Genomic DNA, 19,903 nt, shown 5'->3' with positions numbered 1-19,903 from the left:
AGATGGACCCCTTTTTCTTTTAGCTTCCTATAAGCATCTATTACAGGCCACCACTGGGAGACAGGTACAGAGCTGCTATGGCAGTTGGTGGAGGTCGGTGAGCCTTACTGACCAGAGGCAGCTGGCCTGAAGGCAGGAGAGAAAACTGTCGGAGGTGCAGCTTTCTCCCCTTGCAGGAGGGCATACAACATGAGCTGAGTCAACACTGCTTCGCCTCCTTCAGAAGGATGAGGTGCAAGTCGTGCTCCAAGCCTGTGCTGCGTCCAGCCAGAGCTGGCCTGGAAAATGCAGGGAGTGGTGCTGAGAATGGTGTTTGCTTTTTTTTTCCCCCCAGAGTGAGGTGAAGAACATAGGGTGAGCTGGTAAATAACTGAATGTACTGAGACCCTGGAGCAATCATAGGAGTTTTTAGATTTTTTTAAAGCACAGTAAGACTGTTTTGTTCCATCCAATGGCTTGTTATACTTTGGCTGTGTAGTGCTAGGCCAGTGGGTACCACAAGTTTTGCAATACTTCTTAATCGAAAACACTGCATGTTTAGCATGAACTAGCTGTGGACCAGCTCCCCACAGCCTCCTGGGCCAATAAGCTACCAGGCACAAGTACTGGGACATGATGACCATCCACAGCAATGAATTTTTAGCGTGCTCCTGGTATGGGTTTGGCCCAGGCCACCTAACAGTCTCCCAGCAACACTCAGGAAGGGGTCAGAAGATGGCAAGGGCAATGGACCATTCCCGGTAGGTAGTGTGCATACAGTCACACTGGTTTGGTGGTAAGAGTTCAGCTGCAGAGATGTGATATGTGGTGTGCCAGTTGGCTTCACAGCCAGAGAACAGTCCTTGGCACGTCTTACTTATTAACATAAATGGGGCCAGGCACTTTTGGAGACCACGGGTTGAGAGGAAAAAAAGAACATCTCTTTTTGTTTGCTTTTAGCTGAAAAGCTGTGCTGTTCTGCAGAGTTCAGTTAGCATGTAGCCAAGAGTAGAGAGAGAAGGGGATAAAACCAGATGAAAGAAAGCGATTAAGCTGAAAAGATGCATGTAAGTAGTCATGAGGATCAATTGTAACTGTTCAGTCCTGTGTCCACTGAGAAACAGAAATACATCATATTTTCCCCAAATTCTTAACTGCATTCCAAAATAAACACAGTTCCTTTCCTAGATTTCTGCTTTTTCTAAGAAGTGTGTTCATTTGTCTTCTCTCCCCTTCGTAACATTCAGAGGCAGATGCCACCAGCTGTCCCCAAGCCAGGAGAGGTTAGCGAGAAGCTCCAAAAGGGAAAGCGCTTAATCCTTTTCCTGGGCCTGGGAGGGGAAGCAAGCCACCTTCCTGCCTGTATGAGCTCATTATCTTGTAGTTTGGAGAGAAGTAATTTCTGCATCAGTATATGAGTTAAAAAATCATAATAAACTTACTCAAAGCTACAAATGGTGAATGTTAGAAGCAGGCCCGATTAGGAACAGCCAGAAGCTTAACCGTCATCCGCTTCCGTTACTTGAGAGCTGTGGGCTAAATCCATGGGGCTGGAGGTCTTCATGACTCATCTAAGTGCTCCAAGCAGTGCCCAGCTGCTGGATTCAGGCCTTCACAAGCCCTGCTCAGCTGGTCCTAGTCCTTAAGGCATCTACAGGCCCTGGGGCTGGGATTCATCTGGCTAAATGCAGGGGCTTGTTGGCACGTAGGGATCTAGTGCTGCCTGACAATGAGATCAGGTAGCCACCTAGCCCCTGCTGCCACTGCGGGAGGGTCCAGGTCCTGTAGTCCCTGCATTACGTCTGTGTGGATGTCTGGGATATCCCATGGCATCCCAAAAGGGCTGGACACTTACATGTGGGCAACTGAATTGAGCTCTAGCTGTCCATAGTGTAGGAGACCCTGCCTCAGCTGGTCTACCCTTTAGAGTCCACAGAGGGAGCCACATGTGGATTATCTCAAGCTAAAGATGTATGATGCGAGTGCTACGAATGCACCCTAAAGGCCTTTCCACTGACTAGGGGTGGGATTCAGTTGCTACATGTCACTGCTGTGCGCTTAGATATCTATGTTCTGAAGCCTTCAACTGAGACATCAAAATCTGAGGCTGAACCCTGTATCCTAGGGGTGCAGTTCAGTTGCCTAAAGATATGGCATCTGAGGTGGCCTAATGTTCGCAAGACATCCATACAGGGCTGCTGATGTGGGCCAAGGTCTACATGAGACACATGTATTTCTGGAGCAGCTGGCAGAGGGTGCCCTTGGGCATCTCAAAAGGCATAATGTTTTGCTTCCACATAGACCAAGATCCACCTAAGGGCCCCAGGACGCACTTCTCTTCTCAGCGTTCCCCTTGGCTCGCCGAAGCTTTGGCTAAACGCTGTTCCTAAGCTCCTGCATTTCACACTGCCCTGCACCTGCCCCCAGTTGGGGCAGGGTCACACACGTGATGGTTCAGTACAACAAAAGGAGCAAAACCTTCTTCAGCTAAGTGTTAGGGGAAAAAAAAAGTGAATTGATGCCAGTTAATGAAGTAGAGCAGTTAGCAATCAATTACCAACTAGTAACTCTAGTTTGAACCCTCACCTCAACCAGAGGAAATCCACAGCCATAGTTCCTCCTCCTGGGAACATATCCCACTTTGGGTTAGTCTGGCACGCAACATGCCTAGCCTAAGAGCTGCCCCCACTTGCATGGACTGAAGCTCCATTAGCTCAAAGGCTATGAACCTGAGTTCACCTGTGGCTCCCACCATTGAGCAGATTAATTCCTAGTCCTCTGCTGAATCCAGTATCTCACTGAATAAATGCTTGCTGGAGAGGCAAAAAGTCTTTAAAAAAATCACAACCTGAGCTGGTGGGAAACGCTCCGCAGTTCATCTCGTGCTTCCTTGTCCACAAACAGAAATCAGCCAAATGCAAAAAAGAAAGGGTGATAACAGGAATGCATTTTGACAAATATGTAACCAGCATTTCTTTCGTTTACTGTGGCATGTGCTAACAAAATCATTCATCCCTTACTGGTACAGTTCAGTCACAACTAGTCTGGTAACAGGCCTGCCAGCTGGTCAGGTAAATGATTAGCTGTGCAGGGACTGGTGGTGATGACAGCAGTAAAGGTTGTGCCAGTCATTCCTGCCAGAGGAGAACTCATTACAGGAGCAATTCCAGGCAGACAGATGGAAACAGTGGCTACAGTTTGAGGGGGAAGGGAAGCAACAACTCCAAAATAAATAAAAAAACCCAAACCACCCAAAACCCCAACAACTATGTTTGGAGCTGCTCTAGCTAGCAGGTCTGTCAGTATACCTGCACTGCCTCCTGGAGAGTTACAGGGCATAATCAACCTTCCTGTCAGGACATCCCCATTCTCACTCACTAAGTCACCCTGTGGTACAAATGCAGGACAACATTCTCCTCGCCATGGAGTTTGACCCAGGGCAGCAGCCCCTGCCGACCCGGAGCCCCACGGAGAAGCCAGGCACCGTGGCATGGGGTCTGCCAGCCCTGGGCAGCTCTGAGATGCCATTGTCCCAGTGCCAGCCCTGGTACTGGCCTTCTAGGTGGCGACTATGAAATTTTTTAGCAGCAGGGAGCAGCATTTACTTGCCCGGATTTTTCATTTCCCTTGAAAAAGATTCATGATTACTATTTTTTGTTTTGTTTTTTAAATTCCAGGCACTTTAGGCCTGAACCTGAGGGGAGCTGAGCACAACTCTTCTGATGAAGCCCATGGACTGGCATGTGTTGGCTATGAGGGGAGGAGTGAAATCCTGACCCTCTTGAAATCAATGGCAAAACTTGGTTTAAAGTAGTGGTAGGATTTTGTCCAGAACATTAGTCCCTACATGCATTCTTTTGTTTTAACAAACTCTGCTTGTTCCTGAACGTGGGCTGCTTCCTAAGCTCTATCTATTTTTTGTGCATCTTTCAGCCAAAGGCCCATTATAGCTGAGACAGCCAAAGTGAAAGACCTACAGGGAGACACATGCCTACCTGTAAAATTTTCTCTTAAGAGGAATCTGTATTTGGCATAAGACCCTGCATTTATGCAAGTATTATAACTGAGATTAATTACAGCTGAGATAATTTAAATTTCACAGCGATGCCTGGAAACGAGCAGCTACACGTAACCTAATCAGCCAGTCAGGTGCAGTGCCTCACCCAGGAAGCCAGAGCATCTTTTCCTGCAGAAATTCCTGTTCTGCTCTATTGCCCAGCTGTATGCGCAATGACTATTAAAAATGACTTGGGTTACAGATGGAATCTGTCTTGTTTCACTAGAAACCATCATTGCTATACTTAAGCAGGTGCTTTAAAACTGAGTGTTGTGCTGCAATGCATGAGAAATTTAATCACGGGGCTTATTATATAACAAATATAATGGCAAACACTTAACGCAGAGCTACAAACGGGGTTGTAATCCTTTACTGAAGAAGGTATTTTTCTTTGTCTATATACAGCCTGCCAGCAATTTTCCAGGAACATCATCTACTGACATTTCTTTATCAGAAGAAACTCAACCTCCATCTCAGTCCAGCTCCAGCTATGGTCTTCCCCCCAATGCTCCAGCCCTCTATACACCGACTTACTTTGTGCCTGGAGAAAAGCCTCCACCATATGCACCATAGAACAAAGAATTTATTTCAGGTAGCTGGTAGGCTTTTATTTTGTTCTTAAGAAACCTCTGGAAAACTGTGCTGTGCAGGCACTAGACTTCCCAAGGAACCCACCGCAGAGCGTGTTATGGCCACTCTGCTTTTACCTGCATCTCACTGTGAGCAGAACAGAACCCTGGAAACGTAAGGGCAGGCACATCACCAGTGGGGTGACCAGTCACCACCAGTTTGCCTGCGGTCAAATGCAGTGCTGCTTTCTGGCTACCATAAGCATGAGTTTTTTCCTTCTTCAGCTTCTGGAGAATGATTTTTCTTCAAGAGGAGAAATGAGGAAAGCATCCCAGATACATATTCTGCTCTCATAAACCGATATAGAGGGGTTTTAGCCTGTGTTGTCTGAGTGGGTAGTCTGAAGCTCTCCGAGTCAATAATTTTGGGTAGGAAGAGACCAAGTGTTTGTTTGCTTGTAGTATTTATTTAATAACCCTTTTTGGTGGAAGTGTTGTACCAATAAAAAAAGTGTGGCAATTATTTTACAATAAAATTCACTGTGTATATTTATACTGTACCTAAGGCTGTGTGTATTTGTAAGGACAGGAAAACAAAAGAACAGAGGAAAAAGTACCCTACCGAATAGCTCTCTCTTTCAAGTTTCAAACAGAAAGGTTAATTTTATTGGGACTATTTTATCCAAACTTTGTGCCAGTCTAGTCTGCATAGTAAAATGTCATGTCAGTGTGCTAAAGATGCAATTTCCAGACTGGTATTTAAGCTGCACTTTAGTGTTCAAATTAATTCCTTCTAGTCAAAAGAGGACCACAACCAAAACCACTCTATGTTAAACCCCAGTTATTTTTTTTTAAACTGATCAAGACCTGATCCAAGCATTTTACGACGACTGAAACAGAACGGATGAAGGTAGCAGTGCCATCAACAGGAACAAAGTCTTGTCCCTGTCGTGTGCACCCTGCCCCCTTGCTGCGCATCACATGAGCTGGGATCCCTCTTAGCCCATGGCTGCCATATTTTGGGGCAGGAGTGGCTATACCAGCATGAAAACCCATCAGACTGCTCCATCCCTTCACTGCATTTTGCTCCTGCAGGAAGGGTGGTGCTGCTGCTTGCTCGCTCTATAGATCTTAACAGTCTAGACAGCAGTGAAGCTATAGAAATTTCCTGAAAGGCCAAAAAGCAAAGCAGGGAAAGGAAGGTATTTCTCATTAACTTTTTAAGCAGCTGCTTCATATTATGAAAATATAAAAAAACCCTATATAAACAAAACCAGGCTGCTTGACAGTTTCCTTTGAAAGGAAGTGACACCATCAGACCAGCTGAAAACAGAACAAAGAATGATCAGCTTTTTACATAGTGTTTTCCACCTTTCAAGAAATTTGTTAATTTACGTGTTGTACCTCTATGTGTAAAAAGCAGATTCAGTACTAATACACATAAGATCAGAGGTTAATTTATATGGACAGCAAAAACCATGTTTTGTTCAATTAAGAAGGATTTTCTGAGATGCAGAGTTCTAGACCAGCGATGTTAACATCAGTGACAAGTTGCCTTACATGTATTGTTGACAAGGTGAGTTATATGAACCTGGTTAAGAGAAACAGAAGTCAGAGAGGAGACGATTATTTTTCCTTTAAGCATTAATTTAACACATCCAAAATGCTTAGTTCTTGTGCAAATGCATGCTGTGAAGAGCACAATCACCCTGATCAAGAAATGAGCGGAACTACAAATTTGCTTTTTTGCTCACTATGAATACTTTTTTACTCACTATGAATACTACCAGGGGGACCACCAGGGTTCATTTTGGGGATTCAAAGCCCAGAACAGACTTGCTCCCTTTGAGTTGAGCACCTAGACTGCTAATAGAACAAAAAATAAATCAATATTTCTCTTGGGTCGAAGCACAGTGACTGAGGAGGAATGAAGGAATGCTTATCACTTTTTTCCTCTTTTCAATGGCATATAGAAGCAGCTGCCTCTTCCTCCAGCGTGGTAGTGCTGTAGGGTATTAAAAACAATCCAGCTTGACACAAAAGACCCCCACTTTCTCTAATTCCCCAGACTTACAAACTCTGGCTTTCTCTTCTAAACCACATTTTGGGTTTGGGGGCATTGTGGTCTATGCAAAATATCTTTGCATACATGCACACATATGCAAAGTCTGGGAGAAATTTTTGCTCTGAATTAGACTGGTTTAGAAAATGGAATTACAGTCTTTTTTTTCACATAATATGAAGTCTGAAACTGCAGCGTACCACACTGTACCACAGGATTCACGTTTCCAGGATCCAAAATAATTCTGGCCTCATAAATAGTACCGCTTACATTAACACAAAGGTCAGACGTGTTTGTGATTCATTTATGCCACATGGAAGTTTTTTGGGAACTACCACAGAAATTATACGAAAATGCCAGACATAAGACTATTTTGCTAACGTGCTTCCTTTGAAAAGAACAAAGTAAAACAGGGTTTGTTTCATCTACTTGGTTTAAAGAATAGTAGGTGTCTTCCAAGTTTGTACTGTTTTCATTAGAGCTACTCCAAGTTAAAAAGATGGGAGATGTATTTTGGTAAAGGACTAAAACAACCATGAAAAACACACAGAAAACAAAACGCTGCAGTGTGGAAGTGCTATTAACCACAGTATCTTCAGGATCCCTGGCTCTCACTGGAGATACTAAACTAATGTTTCTTGGGTTCTCCATCATATCACAAGTTGATCCAGAGTCATCAACTCTAACAGAAAGCACTCTCAGGAATAACATGGTTTCCCTTGCTCAATAAAAAAAAGCAAAAACATAGAACTACTGGGTTTTCCTAGCCATGCACACTCTGCCAATAAATTATTACTGTCTAGTGAGTGTAAACAGTCTTTTGACAGGTCCTCCTGTAAGTGTAAATGAGTAGGTTGGTTGAAAGCGGTAAAGCTCTGGTCTTTTCTGCCCTACTGCATTACTGCTGCCTAATTTGGTCATGATACGGAGCTATGATGTCATGCTGTCTAATGGCTAAGAGAGTACCCTCCTCTTCTCTGCTAAATAAAACAGGGATCCTTACCAGCAAGTATGTTTGGGATAGTCTTCTCCCTCTTCCATCCTTTCCTCTGGGACAGTTATATCTCCACAGCTTGGTCACAGATGTTGTTACAGGTGTGGATTATTAGGCTAATCTGTCATCTCCGTATTTGACTAGGCAAAGCATGACGTAGAATGACCAGGAACAATTTATAAAAGATTAGGATTAGACATTTTCCATGTTAACCCTCTGAAGCATAGGGTAACCTTAGGCACCCAGTATTTGGATTTCCACCACAGCAGATACCTGTCCTTCTCAGTTCATTAATCTGATGCAAGACAAGGACGAAATAAAACAAGATTTAAGTGCCTCAAAGCAGGCTAGGCAAAGCCCACCCCAGCTTCACAAGGATAGTTTAAAAGCTGAATGCACTTTATGGCTTTACAGCCTCTCCCGAGTAAACCCACACGCATATTCTCACCACACTGCAATTCGGCCTGGCTAACTCTCACAGTCTCAAGCCTCTCTGCTCCCACTAGGCTCACAGTGAATGAGGCAACCTAAAAATTAAGCAGCAAAAATATGTCATTGCCAGATAATATTCCCCAATTCTTGACACCTCATCATTTGCTTCAGCGGTTATTGACACAAAAGCCATATGGCTTTCAACTTATTGAGTCTTTTCTTCTAATTGTTTCCTGCTGACCCAATTTTGCTTCCCATTTTCTGTTGACCAAGAGCTTTTCTAAAGGTCACAATTGAGTCTTCTATCTGTGGTACCAGAAAGAGAAACTCTAGCAATAAGAATAGCAGCATCCATTTGCTCTCCAGCCCAGAAGATATATAATACTGACATAAGCACTTAAAACCCCCCACCTCCAAACAAAAAAACCCAACCCCCCCCGACTAGTGTAATCTCCACATCAGGCATAGCCTGCGTCATTACCTCCAAACAACAGAATACAGAATAATTTCAGTACAGATAAATTAAAAACTTGTATGTAAATATTTTATTCTCTCATATTTTGCAAATCATATAGCAGTGTTTGGTAATAAAAAATAATACAGAATTATTATTTTTCTTCCAGTCCACACTCATATATTACCAGATTTTCCGCATTACAGATAAAACTGTCTCTTACAGTCTAAAGATAACATTCACTTTAGGTATATTCTGTACTTTTGGCTTATTTAATATTAGTCTTCTGAACTATTTACAAATATATTACAACCTTTAAACCTCAAAGCAAAGGAGTATTTCAATAATCAATCTGACATAAGGATCAGTAGCTCCTACATAACTTCAGTGTTTAAGAGAAACTATACACGCAGTGCGGTAGGTCTGAATAATTTATATCTTTAAAAAAAAAAAGAAAAGCATTGAAAGTTTCTGACTATAAAACTTTCGCATTGCAGTGGTACCTACTGACCCGCCTCAACCGGAGGACAGGAATGTGAGGTGATGTCACTGTGCTTGTAGAGAGCCTCGTCTAAGTCCAGTGCCTTGTTGCTCAGCCTGACGGTCATGCAGCCGTGGTAGGACGCGGTGACCGGAGTGGAAGTCACAGGAACGTCTGTGTGAAAGGGGAGACAAACATCTCTGATGCCTGGTTTTGAATACAGACCTGTCCTACCCATGCTCAGATGAGCATCACTTCAATGAATTCAAACTCTCCTCTTCCCCACTCTGTGATTTCTACCTACCCCCCGGCCCTCTCAGCAGAAGGCAGGAGTACAATCCCAGACATGGGGAAAACGCCATCTGCTCTCGTGCACAAAAGCCCTTCTCCCAGGCTGAACCCTTCCTCAGCTGCTCTGTGTCTCTGCAAGGCCTCCAGTCCTGATGAAACTATGTGCTGCACAGCAGCAAGGCTTCACTCCAGTTGCACGCTGTGTTCACGCTGCTTTCCGTCTCGACATGTCCCCCCCCTCCATCTCTGAACCCTCCACTTCGTCTTTAGTGGAGTTGTTATACCTTCCTCTAATGCTCTCCCTCTCTCTCTTCAAAATATCTGCCAAGAGGTTACAGAACTTCATGACGGGAAGGCTCCTCCTGTACGCAGCCTCTACCACTTGCTGCACTCATCTTTACTGTTCTCTGATCATGCACAAGGAGGCTGCTGGCATTCATCAGAAAGGTGCTGGAATACATCAGTTGAGTTGTAAGACTAATGAGACTAATTTTTTCTACAGAGATCCACTGGTGACGTACTTTTGATCAGTTTACCAGAGGCAGAAAACAAATAGCAAGGAAGAAGACACTAAGTACAGTCCAACAGACTAGAGAAAATTAGTCAATATCTTATTACTAACTTCTGTAACATCATATACAATTTGACCATAAATAAACAAGAAAACCCGCACGTAATAAAGTAATAACACGAAAATTTACATGAACTGTGTCCTCTAACCTTCCCCAAAGGTTATTAGTTTATTTACAACCCAAAGCCGACCCAGTCAAGCTGGTTGTGCAATGGAAAGCAATGAATGTCTCAAAGATTATTTAACCTCACAGTGATATAGGTAGCTAAGTAAACCCCTTATCTTTACACTGAAACAAGGACAACCTGAACAATAGGTTGTCCTGTTGACCTGAGATCATATGCAATTCAAACGATTCTGCCTGGAGACACGCAGGGCCAAATTTGAAGCTGATGTGATCAAACACAGCTCAGACTGAGGACAGACTCTGGGACTGAGTCTGAGAGAAAGAATATTTGTGTGGGATCTGTAAGCCACAAAGAGATACTATAAATTTTTCAGCTTCCTTGCTGAAAAGTACCATTGTTTGGTAGTTGCTTAAACTAATCATTTTAGCTATTTCCTATTCCTCCCCATTTACCAAATTTTATCTGTGAAATTTGCTTAAGAGAAGGGGGCATCTGTGTTGTAGTACCTCACATGAATGTAAACTAAATTTTGACTCGGAAGAAGTTGACAGTGTTGGCTTAACGGCTTGAACACTCGTCTAAGGACTCATGCAGATTGCTGCTACGTGTGCCACAGGGCTGACTGAAGGACAGTGTGGGCTTTGAGATGAATTTGTAAGATACTATCAAAACTTAGTTAAAAAAAAAAATTTGTGTTATAATTGCAAATCAGGTCAAATATTTAATTTTCTGTTTTGACTAGAAATGTATCCGTCTGAAATGTGGTCCTGTAAAGACTCAGAAGTCTTGTTTAAAGGCTCCTTCATCTGGTGGTATACACATTGCCTGGAAAAATACCTATGCATCATATAAATTACATAATTTAGGATTTACCAGAACCGAAAATACCATAGAAAAGGTAGTAAATGCCTATATGTTCCCCCTTATCTCTTGAAACTCTAAATAATATTTCTTCCACATCTGCAATATTAGCTGTACTTAGGATGGGACATACTACATATTTTGACCCAGAATTCTTTCTTTAATTGTGGCAAATGGAATAAAGACATTAAGCGTGACCACTATACTTCGTTTTTTCCACAGGGTATGGAAGCAGGGAAAAACCAAAACCAACATAATGTTTTCAATATTTGCGTGAGCAAAACTCAGATCTGACCATTTGGTATAGTTATTTAACCCAGAGTGATGAATCCAACTAAAGTTCTGAAATGTTTATTCTTTTGGCAAATGACAAGGTTTCTCGATGCAAGTGCTGGGTTCCTCTCAATGGCAAAAGCAGACCACAGGCAGAAATTCCCATTGCTGAGCAGAACAGGTCAAAGGGGGAAAGTAGCTAAACCTACAGAAGCCAGCTGGGTCTAAACAGCCATAGCTATGATATCTCACACTTAGTTCTGGCTAATTAAAATCTGTGCTTCACCCAGCACGGTTAGTCTAAGCGAACCACAGGGAACTCGGGACAGCAACAGAATGGGATTGTCTTCTGAGCTGTGAAAGTCTCTGCTGTGCATTTGAGAGCTACTTGAAGGAAAGCAGGTGACCTGTCTTCCTTGTGCAATGGCCAGCTCGGACAATTCAATCTGGGGATTCAGCGTTGTCCCTGCCAGTGTGTGAACATCCCAGAGTGTGTGGCCTCCCCCTTTTAGGTGTGACTAGGAGCCATTTACATCATCGGCATAAATACTCCGTAAACTCTTGTTCACGGTGGGAACAGTCACGCCATGTGTCCTGGCACACATGGCACCTCGGCCACCCTGTTCCAGCCTGACTGCTTCAGCACCTACTAAGAGGCCAACACTGCTGCTCCTCCCTTGCTTGGGCAAGTAAGGGCAAGATTTTGCTTAGCTGCTGGCAACAAAATAGGATGTACTGCTGTGCATCAGAGACATAAGTGTTTCCTTAACTGCATTCCTCAGCAGTAGGGACTGATAAACCAGTTCAGCCAGAACAAGAAACAAACCCCCAAACTTGGCCAAAAATTCATGATTCATGATCTTCCAGGTTCAGAACAGAGGAGCAAACTGACCTCCAACAAGAAGCCCTGTTGTTTCTGAAAAGCCAGCAAAGCCATAAATTGTGGTAGCCCCTGGGTTGTGCCCTAAGTACGCTCTGCTGGGAGGAAATCTGTTAATTGTGTAGTGCTGTGGTCAGTTCAAAGAGAACATCAGCCAGGGAGAATCACCACACTGGGCTTCCCAAGCATCAGGCAAAACAATGTGAGGTGACTGGAACTCCCCACAAGGAGTGCTCACACACTCTCACCTAATGAGCATTAATGAAGCACTGCAGGAGCCTGTGGTACAGCTCCTATGGATTTTACCAGGTTTAAGATAATGACCCTGCTTACAGCTATCCTTCAGATAAATCATTCCTATTGCTGACCAAGCAAAACGTCCTCTTTCTGTTTTTTCCTCCAGCTGTCCTCAGGACACAATCATTCCACAAAAAAAAAAAATAATTGTCAAGCACAACCTCACATCTGTTAAAACCACATGCATTGCAGACAAAGCCTGCTCAAGCAGAAACAGAGAAGGAGGCTCCCGGCTTGGATGAACAGAGACAGTTTTCCTGACTGCCAGTTCAGCGAGGTGAGTTGGGAGTCTGTAGTCCATGCTACAAAACTGGATGCTCACCTGGCAATCCTCCCACGTATGTCTTCACCGTTGACTGCAAAGAGCTCTCCAAGATGGACAGGCTGTCCTCTAACTCAGAGATGCTTAGTTCACTCTCTCCCGCTATCCCATCTACCCTCAGGGATAAGTGATCCTTCTTGAGGAGGATGTCCACGGAGTGTTCCTTCTTATCACAGAGATTTATTGCCAGTCTGGACACAACTGTGTTCTCCAAGGCTATGATGATAAACTAGACAGCAGGGGAAAGAAGAAAAAAAAGGCAGTGAGCGGAAGTATACCTAGCCACGCTTATTCAGGGCCAGGATGACCCCACTGTGGTCTTGTTCACAAAGATATTGCAGAGCCACCAGAGAATTAGCCTTATTACTATTGCTGATCATGTTCTGATCTCACTTGCATAGATGAAAAAACAATGAACCAGTGGGACTAATTGTTAGTCGTAACCACTGGCTTCTCAAGGAGAATTCTTAGTGCTTCTTAAAGAGGTTGCTATATTGCACTGGAACCAAATAGACTGAGCTGTTGTTGGACTAGATGATCGTTGTAGGTCCCTTCCAACTGAAATAGTCTACTATAAATGAAAAGTTGGCTCATGGGTTTTAGTGAAATCATTCCTGATTTACACTTACGTAATGCCAGAATCTAGCCTTTTATTATGAATACTATTAAATCAGTAGCTTCCATCACAACTGGCCTTCCACAGCACCTGGAGTGACACCTAAGCCTGTCTCTTGACTACTTTGGGACTGTTACTGATGAGCTCCTTGCTTATGGCATTAAACAGCTTCTGTGCCAGAAAAACATAACAACATATGCCTGCATTCAAGAGACCAGTTCCATCTTTTACCTAGACCACATTTGCAAAGAGCTCCCTAGCAGTGTCTGACACACACCCGCAGGAGGCAGAACTTCGGTGTCAGCCAAGCACCTCAGTCTCAGACCATGTTCTGAACTGGTGGGGGCAAATAAGCAGGCAGGCAGCAAACCTGATGACTGTTTTTTGAAAATGACTTTCAGTTGCCAGGAAATAGCAAGGAACCTCCTCTAGAAAAATGCTTAAGTCTGTACCTGTTGTTTCAGTTTCTTTGTGGAGTGATAATCAATCAGAGATAGTGATAAAGGGACAGACGCTTCTTCTGTAACTAGAGCGAACAGCACACCAGTATCTGTTGCTGGTTGAATTGCAGCATTTACTTCTATTTCCCAACTTGTCTTGGTGTCATTTCCAGAAGAAGGTTGCACTGCAGAAGAAGAAATGCGTAGCATGACAAACATAGGACTAACAGGTCAAATGGGTAGGCTGTGCAATTTCTGCCTGGAGAAGAGGACAGATAGATGAGCATGTGGAGGGACTGCCACATTTCTTTTACTCAAAAAAAAAATTCCAAAGCACCCGAACATAAATCAGAGAAGAAAATGGCATCAGTTTCCTCTTGTTACCGTCTGCATTCTGCTGCCTTTCAGAACGTCAAAGGACAAGGTTAAGCTTTTTTATCACAAAGAGAGATTCAGATTCCCATGGCTGTCAGTCCAACGCATTCAAAGAGCTGCTGCAAGTTAGGGCACCCAATTTTTGCATCGCTCTTGACTGTCCAAAGATCATTGAGGAATCTAAGTCTAAATCTGACACACAGGAAACATTTCTATGAAAGCCTGTATTAAACTGAAAAAGGATATAAGCATACTATATTGATCACCTACCTAACTGCTTCCTGATCACCAACCTCTCAGAAGCATGGGATGTTTTATCTCACCTGCTGAACTCTGAATTAAACTCTGGCATCTTTCTTTCTTACTGACCCAGTGCCCTTGTAATTTAAAAGGTGATGCTGGCTACAAAGAAACATTTCAATACTGTTTCTGCAACCACCCTACACAGTAGTATTAGCTATGCTGATTCACCACATCTGGAAATACAATAAAGAAGTTCTTTATAAAGCTTACCGTTACAAAGCCAAAAGAAAAGGATTATCATTTGTAGAAAAAAGAATACAAAAATGCAGGTGCTGAGGACTCATCTCTGCTGAGCGTTGTCATCTGCAGTTCAGATGCTGCATTGTCTCTACTTTGCAGCTTTTGAACCCATGTGGTAAATGAGACGACAGACACCTGATACTCCCTAATTTGCAATGGCACAGCAGAAAAATCCACATAATGATGCACAGAAGGCTTCTGCAGAGGAGGACTTGCACACAAAACTAAAATAGATGGTTGGCATTTGTGTTTTTAAAAATACTGACAGTTGATCGCACAGATAAACAAACAGAATAATCCAGAATAAAGAAAAGGTGCCTTTCTGAGTGCTAAATTAGTATGGCCAGGTGTAGTTTGAAACTTGTTATTACTGTATCTAGGCCAATTTCATTCAGCTTGTATCAGAGATACGCTTAGTGTGTTTGTCCCAAGTGTAACGAATACCACCCAAGGATTAAAAGTGAATCTGATATTGGACATTTTGCTACAGACAATATGGATTTTCTGTCCATCATAAGCTCAGGATACAGCCCTATGGCTTGCAGCTCTTCCCATTTAGGAGAAAACAGCAGATAGGGCTGGAACCCAGCTACACAGCTGACAGAGGGATGTGAAGCCCCTAATGCTGAAGATGAGCTGGAGCCAGCCTGGATGTAAAATGCATTACTGGAGCTACACAGAGAGACCCTAATCCGTGCTGGGCATCATACATAGGCCTTCCTTTGCTATGAACCACAAGTTTAGCTATTCCCTCTCCACCCACGGCTGCCAGTCTTTTCTGCATCGATCAGCACTGAGCCTGGCATGTACATGCAAGCTTTAAACTGTTTATTAACCAAGTATGATTAATGGCAGGACAACAGGTCAGAAATAAAAAATAAAGTACTTACTGTAAGTACGATTAAACACAGCAAAACCTCGACCAGGATAGAAAGACCCTCGTCCTGCTACAGAAAAGCACTGCATCTTTTCATTCATCTTTATGGTCTCTTGGATAGTGGTGTCCTCCCCATTCAGCCAGTTCCATGCCCGCATGCAACCATCCAGCCGAGGGTTTATCTAGGAAGATAAAGCAGTATCTCACGCCTCAAACTACTGTTCAGTAAAGAATAACTGATTTTGGGTGCAGAGGAATCCTGAGTTATATTATGATATCAAATAGGGGAGATCATTTTGACATGTTATGCACATGCAAACCAATTGGCGGCAACCCCAATTCCACAACACAAAGCAAATAAGTAGTCAGTATTCCCCAGGAAACTCCCCTGAGCTCAGCTTGTCTCCACAGGACAGAAGGGCACTAGCTAACGCAGGTGCTGATTTGGTTGTATTGATTCTGTTAGCTGCTTCTACATGCTGCACATCATTAGTGCAATTTACTTCTAAAGCTCTGTAGCCAAAGCTGTGTAACTCCTGTAATTCTGCATTGCAAGTGCTGGAGGCTAACTTGAAGTTAAAAAAAATATCCTGTGTGTTATTGCAAACAGCCTTCATGACACACAAGATGTTGGACCTGATCATGGTACGTTGTTGGGTTCTGGCTTAAGGGAGGGGTGCCTGAGCCACAAGATGGGCACCCCGCTCTGTACACACCTTGCTCCTTCCAGCTTCTAGTTATGTTGTCCCGTACCAAATGTCAGCATTAAAACGTGAGACAGTATGTAAAGAGAAGGCTCCTTGCAAAGCGTCTAAACCAGCACCATTACGCCCAATTAACTGAAGCAGAGAGAGAATTAAGTGTCTGAGCCAGGATAAAAACCTCAGCAGTTTTTGGCTCTCAATCCTGTATTCAGACCACACCCCGATATTAATGTTTCAGACAAGCAGTGGCCCTGAATGGCTTCTTGTGAGGAACAGGAGCCTTCCTCAGCTGCTGCACTCCCAGTCACAGAGCCGCAAGCTTGTCACCTCATTTAGAAATAGAGAGATGCCAATTTGGGTTTCAAGGTGCCAACTCTGTGTGTGGTGGACATTCAAAACAGCCCAAGCAGCAGCTATTTCAGAAACACAGCAATCATCCAATCTCACCCAAAGGGTGCCTTAACTTTTATTCATATGCCCTATCTACTTGAATTAGGAGGAAATAAATTAAAATAAGCTTCTGTTTCCCCTTGGGTCTTACTAAACTGAAACAGCAAACACAAGCAGCAAAACTGTGATACAATACACAAGAAGCACAAACTTCGGTCACAACACAAAAAGTGTCCCCAATGTTGTTTGCAGACCTAGTGGGCACAACGGTACCCTCACACAGCGGTGTGCCCACTGGCCCACCAGGGCCACTCATGGCCTCCAAGCCAGCACAACCACCATTAATTCTCAAGGCTTTGTCATGTGCACCAGTTTTGCCGTGTCCTAATTCTGCAGGCCAAGGGTGGGATACATCTCACCCAAACTCACCAATCAAAAAATCAGGAGTCTCACCTTTGCTACTGGCTTAGGCTCCCTCTATAGTCAATGGAGAGAAAGCTGTATCCAGAAGGTGATAATTCCACCTTTCATGGCAGGCTGAACTGCTCTCAGGAAGGACCTACATTACCCCAAGAGAAGATGAAATCAAGCCCTTCAGGCATGTAAAACAACATGAGCGATCGTGCTTTCTTACCGGTAGAATAAGGTCCTTTGTTTTGAAAGGAATGCCTCCTACTGTCAAATTCAGCTGATACAGTCCTTTGTCTAGAGTAAACAGATCCCCTGAGACAGCTATTTTCATAACTGCATCCCTGTTGACCTTTATAACCAAACTTCTTTCGAGTTCTTCAACAGAGATCTGAAAAAGTAAAATTGCAAATAGAATAATTCAGTATAAAAAGAACTTAGTATCTGCAGCCTCAACTAAGGACAGACACCACTAGTGAAATCCCCAAGATGGAGAAATGTTTTCTGTCCCCGAGCCTCTTTGTCTACTTTTTAAGTTACATTCCACCTTGATATGTAAATCTTTACTCTAGACGGCAACCTGGGGTTGCCCTAATGGCGAGACAGCCCAGCTACTTCAAAATACGAGTGGATTAACTACATGACATTTGTAATAACGAGTTATTAATGAGAAACTTTCTATTGCAACTGCATGTAAAAGGAAAGCTGGAAAGACAGATAAGAAGATGTCTTTTTTTAGGCCCGTGAAACATAAAGGAGAAGCCTTCCAGCCACGTTAAGTCTAGTCTTTGAATACTGGCCCCTGAAAAAAGAACAGAAGAAGATGTCATATTTGAGAGGGTAATAAAAATGTGTAATAGGCAATATTTTTTCTCTCAGAAGGTATCTGCAAGTTTTACCTCCATGTCTCCAAAGAGCTACTTCTAGGAAGATTCTATCACTACTGAAATTTCAAAAAAATTTCATAATTTTCATTATGACCAGGTTGCACAGAGAAGCACTATAAAGCAGCCAGCTCGGGGCAGGGAGAGGAGGAGGCAAAGCACAAAGCTGACACACAGCAGGCTGCTGAACAGCAGCACGGATTCTGCGCCTTGGGTCCTGGGTCCTGCTACCAACGGGGCGTTCTGTGGCCGTAGTGGAAGATAACCCCTTTTTTCCTGCAGAGAAGAAGAAACGAGCGGACCTCCTCTATTTCATTATCTTCAACACAGCACTCCTTCTTCCCACTCCATGACAGATACCCCACTCTTCATCCATATAGCTCTGCTCCCCGGGACACCCAGATGCTGCCTCCATCAGTGAGCCGCTGTATAGAACCAAATATCTATTTCAGCGGCTGTTCAGACTTGTTCTTCCCTCTCCCTGCTAGTAGGCCAGGTCATGAGCATCCTTCTCTTTGCATTTCGGGAGTAGCTGCCCCAAAATTGTTTCCATCAGCCACGCTGAGCTGTCTCTCTGTGGCTGTAACGTAAAGGATGACAGGGTTGAGCAGGTTTATTCCTGGACACTCCCTTTGGATTGCAGTCTTCAGTAATGAAGATTAAGTGAATTTGATAGTTGAAAAGATTATTCACAGAATATAAAACTTTTTTCTTCTCCCGTGGATTCCAGTACAGTCTGGTTTATATTGCTAAAACACTGTTTACAGCTGGTGTGTTGCTCCATGCCGTATCCTACAGGACATGAATTTACTTGTCTGAAGCTTGCTTGTTTAAAGTGGCATCTACACCTCCCCACTGCGTTCCATGGAGACACACAAGCCAGTCTCAAACAGGCTTTTTTGGGCATTGGCAGGCTGTGAAGTCCACTCAGTGGGTGGGAACGTAAGCACACAGGTCCTGGCAGCCACAGCCAAACTGGCTTAGCTACACTGGCTATCTGGCTAAAAGCTCACTCGGACGCCTCTGCTCGGTGTGGCGGTCACCGCTGCCCTAACGCACTGGGGTACAGAGCGCCGCAAGGAGCTGGCACAGACCGTCTCCCTGCTCCTAGCATGGATCGCGGGCAGCCACGGAGCAAATGGGAACGGGGAAAAGCCGGCTGCAGCAATGCCCCTACTGTTCTTCCTCAGTGAAGAAATTCTGCAACTTGCAGGGCCACCAAAATTCAGGGCCTTCTAAAATTTTATTAGATTGTATAGTAAGTAATAACATAGAAATTTTAAAAAATTAGTCTGAGTTCTTAGCTGCTTCTGATCATTAATATAAACAAACCCAAATCAGTGGAAACTTCCATAGGAGAAGGGGTTAATCCCCATGCAAGCTCTTAACAAATTCCAGTTTAGGAAATTACATTCTGCCTACTTCACGCTGCCCTCTGGCAGCTTCAGCTCGGGTTCCTTATATTCAAAGCTTAATTGCTGGTGCACCACCACCACCGACAAACCAAAAGGGGAAGCATTTCGGTAGTGAGCAGACTGCTGTAATTCTCTCCTTGCAACTAGCTGCCGCCTGCCATAGCGTGCTCGCGGGTGATCGGGCAGGCAGTTCTCACAGCTAAGGGTTCCCATATGGTTAGCCATAAGGGCAGTCAGCTTTGTGTTTTGGACTCATGCCCTGGATAACTCATAGCGCACAGCCAGCCTGTCTGCTCTTTGCTGAAAAGCAAGTGGACAGCACTGAAAAGGGATGGGACTACAGGCAGCCGCAGGGTTAAAGCCAAATACGAATCTGCTTGTGATTGTTTAACCTTCAGTTCTGACATTTAACAGTGCAGGTAGGTTGTTATTTTTGCCAACCATATTGTCCTCATGCCAGTACTAAACTAAACATTGAAAATAAGACAAAATTATGACTTCTTTTGGAAATGCAAAACAAACAGAAGGCGAGTGCGTTCTCTACTATCATCAGTTCACACATGCCACTTCATCCAGCTGGACTGCACACAACTAACTACA

General features: G+C 43.7%; 2 protein-coding genes across 4 annotated transcripts in view; one reads left to right on the top strand and one right to left on the bottom strand.

Moving 5' to 3' along the window:
- The window catches only part of TMEM255B (transmembrane protein 255B), an 81,141-nt gene extending 72,058 nt beyond the window's left edge, over positions 1-9,083 (top strand). Inside the window, exons 9-10 of one of the 3 annotated variants that reach the window (XM_076360425.1) lie at positions 4,442-4,628; positions 9,045-9,083. In XM_076360425.1, the coding sequence (XP_076216540.1) occupies positions 4,442-4,609 (168 nt within the window). In that variant the 3' untranslated portion in view covers positions 4,610-4,628; positions 9,045-9,083. Of the gene's footprint in view, positions 1-3,656; positions 3,723-4,441; positions 5,166-9,044 lie in introns of those variants that run through there. The other 2 variants (XM_076360417.1, XM_076360433.1) reach the window with 2 other exon arrangements.
- GAS6 (growth arrest specific 6) overlaps positions 8,616-19,903 on the bottom strand; it is a 43,411-nt gene continuing 32,123 nt past the window's right edge. The window contains exons 11-15 of the mRNA XM_076360407.1: positions 17,231-17,395; positions 15,516-15,684; positions 13,720-13,892; positions 12,652-12,880; positions 8,616-9,202 (exon numbers count right to left, since the gene is read on the bottom strand). Of these exons, the coding sequence (XP_076216522.1) occupies positions 9,051-9,202; positions 12,652-12,880; positions 13,720-13,892; positions 15,516-15,684; positions 17,231-17,395 (888 nt within the window). The 3' untranslated portion in view covers positions 8,616-9,050. The remainder of the gene's footprint in view (positions 9,203-12,651; positions 12,881-13,719; positions 13,893-15,515; positions 15,685-17,230; positions 17,396-19,903) is intronic.

Source organism: Aptenodytes patagonicus, chromosome 1 (assembly GCF_965638725.1).
Source record: "Aptenodytes patagonicus chromosome 1, bAptPat1.pri.cur, whole genome shotgun sequence".
In the NCBI taxonomy this organism is placed as follows: Eukaryota; Metazoa; Chordata; class Aves; order Sphenisciformes; family Spheniscidae; genus Aptenodytes; species Aptenodytes patagonicus.
This window is presented reverse-complemented; position numbering and strand designations above follow the sequence as displayed.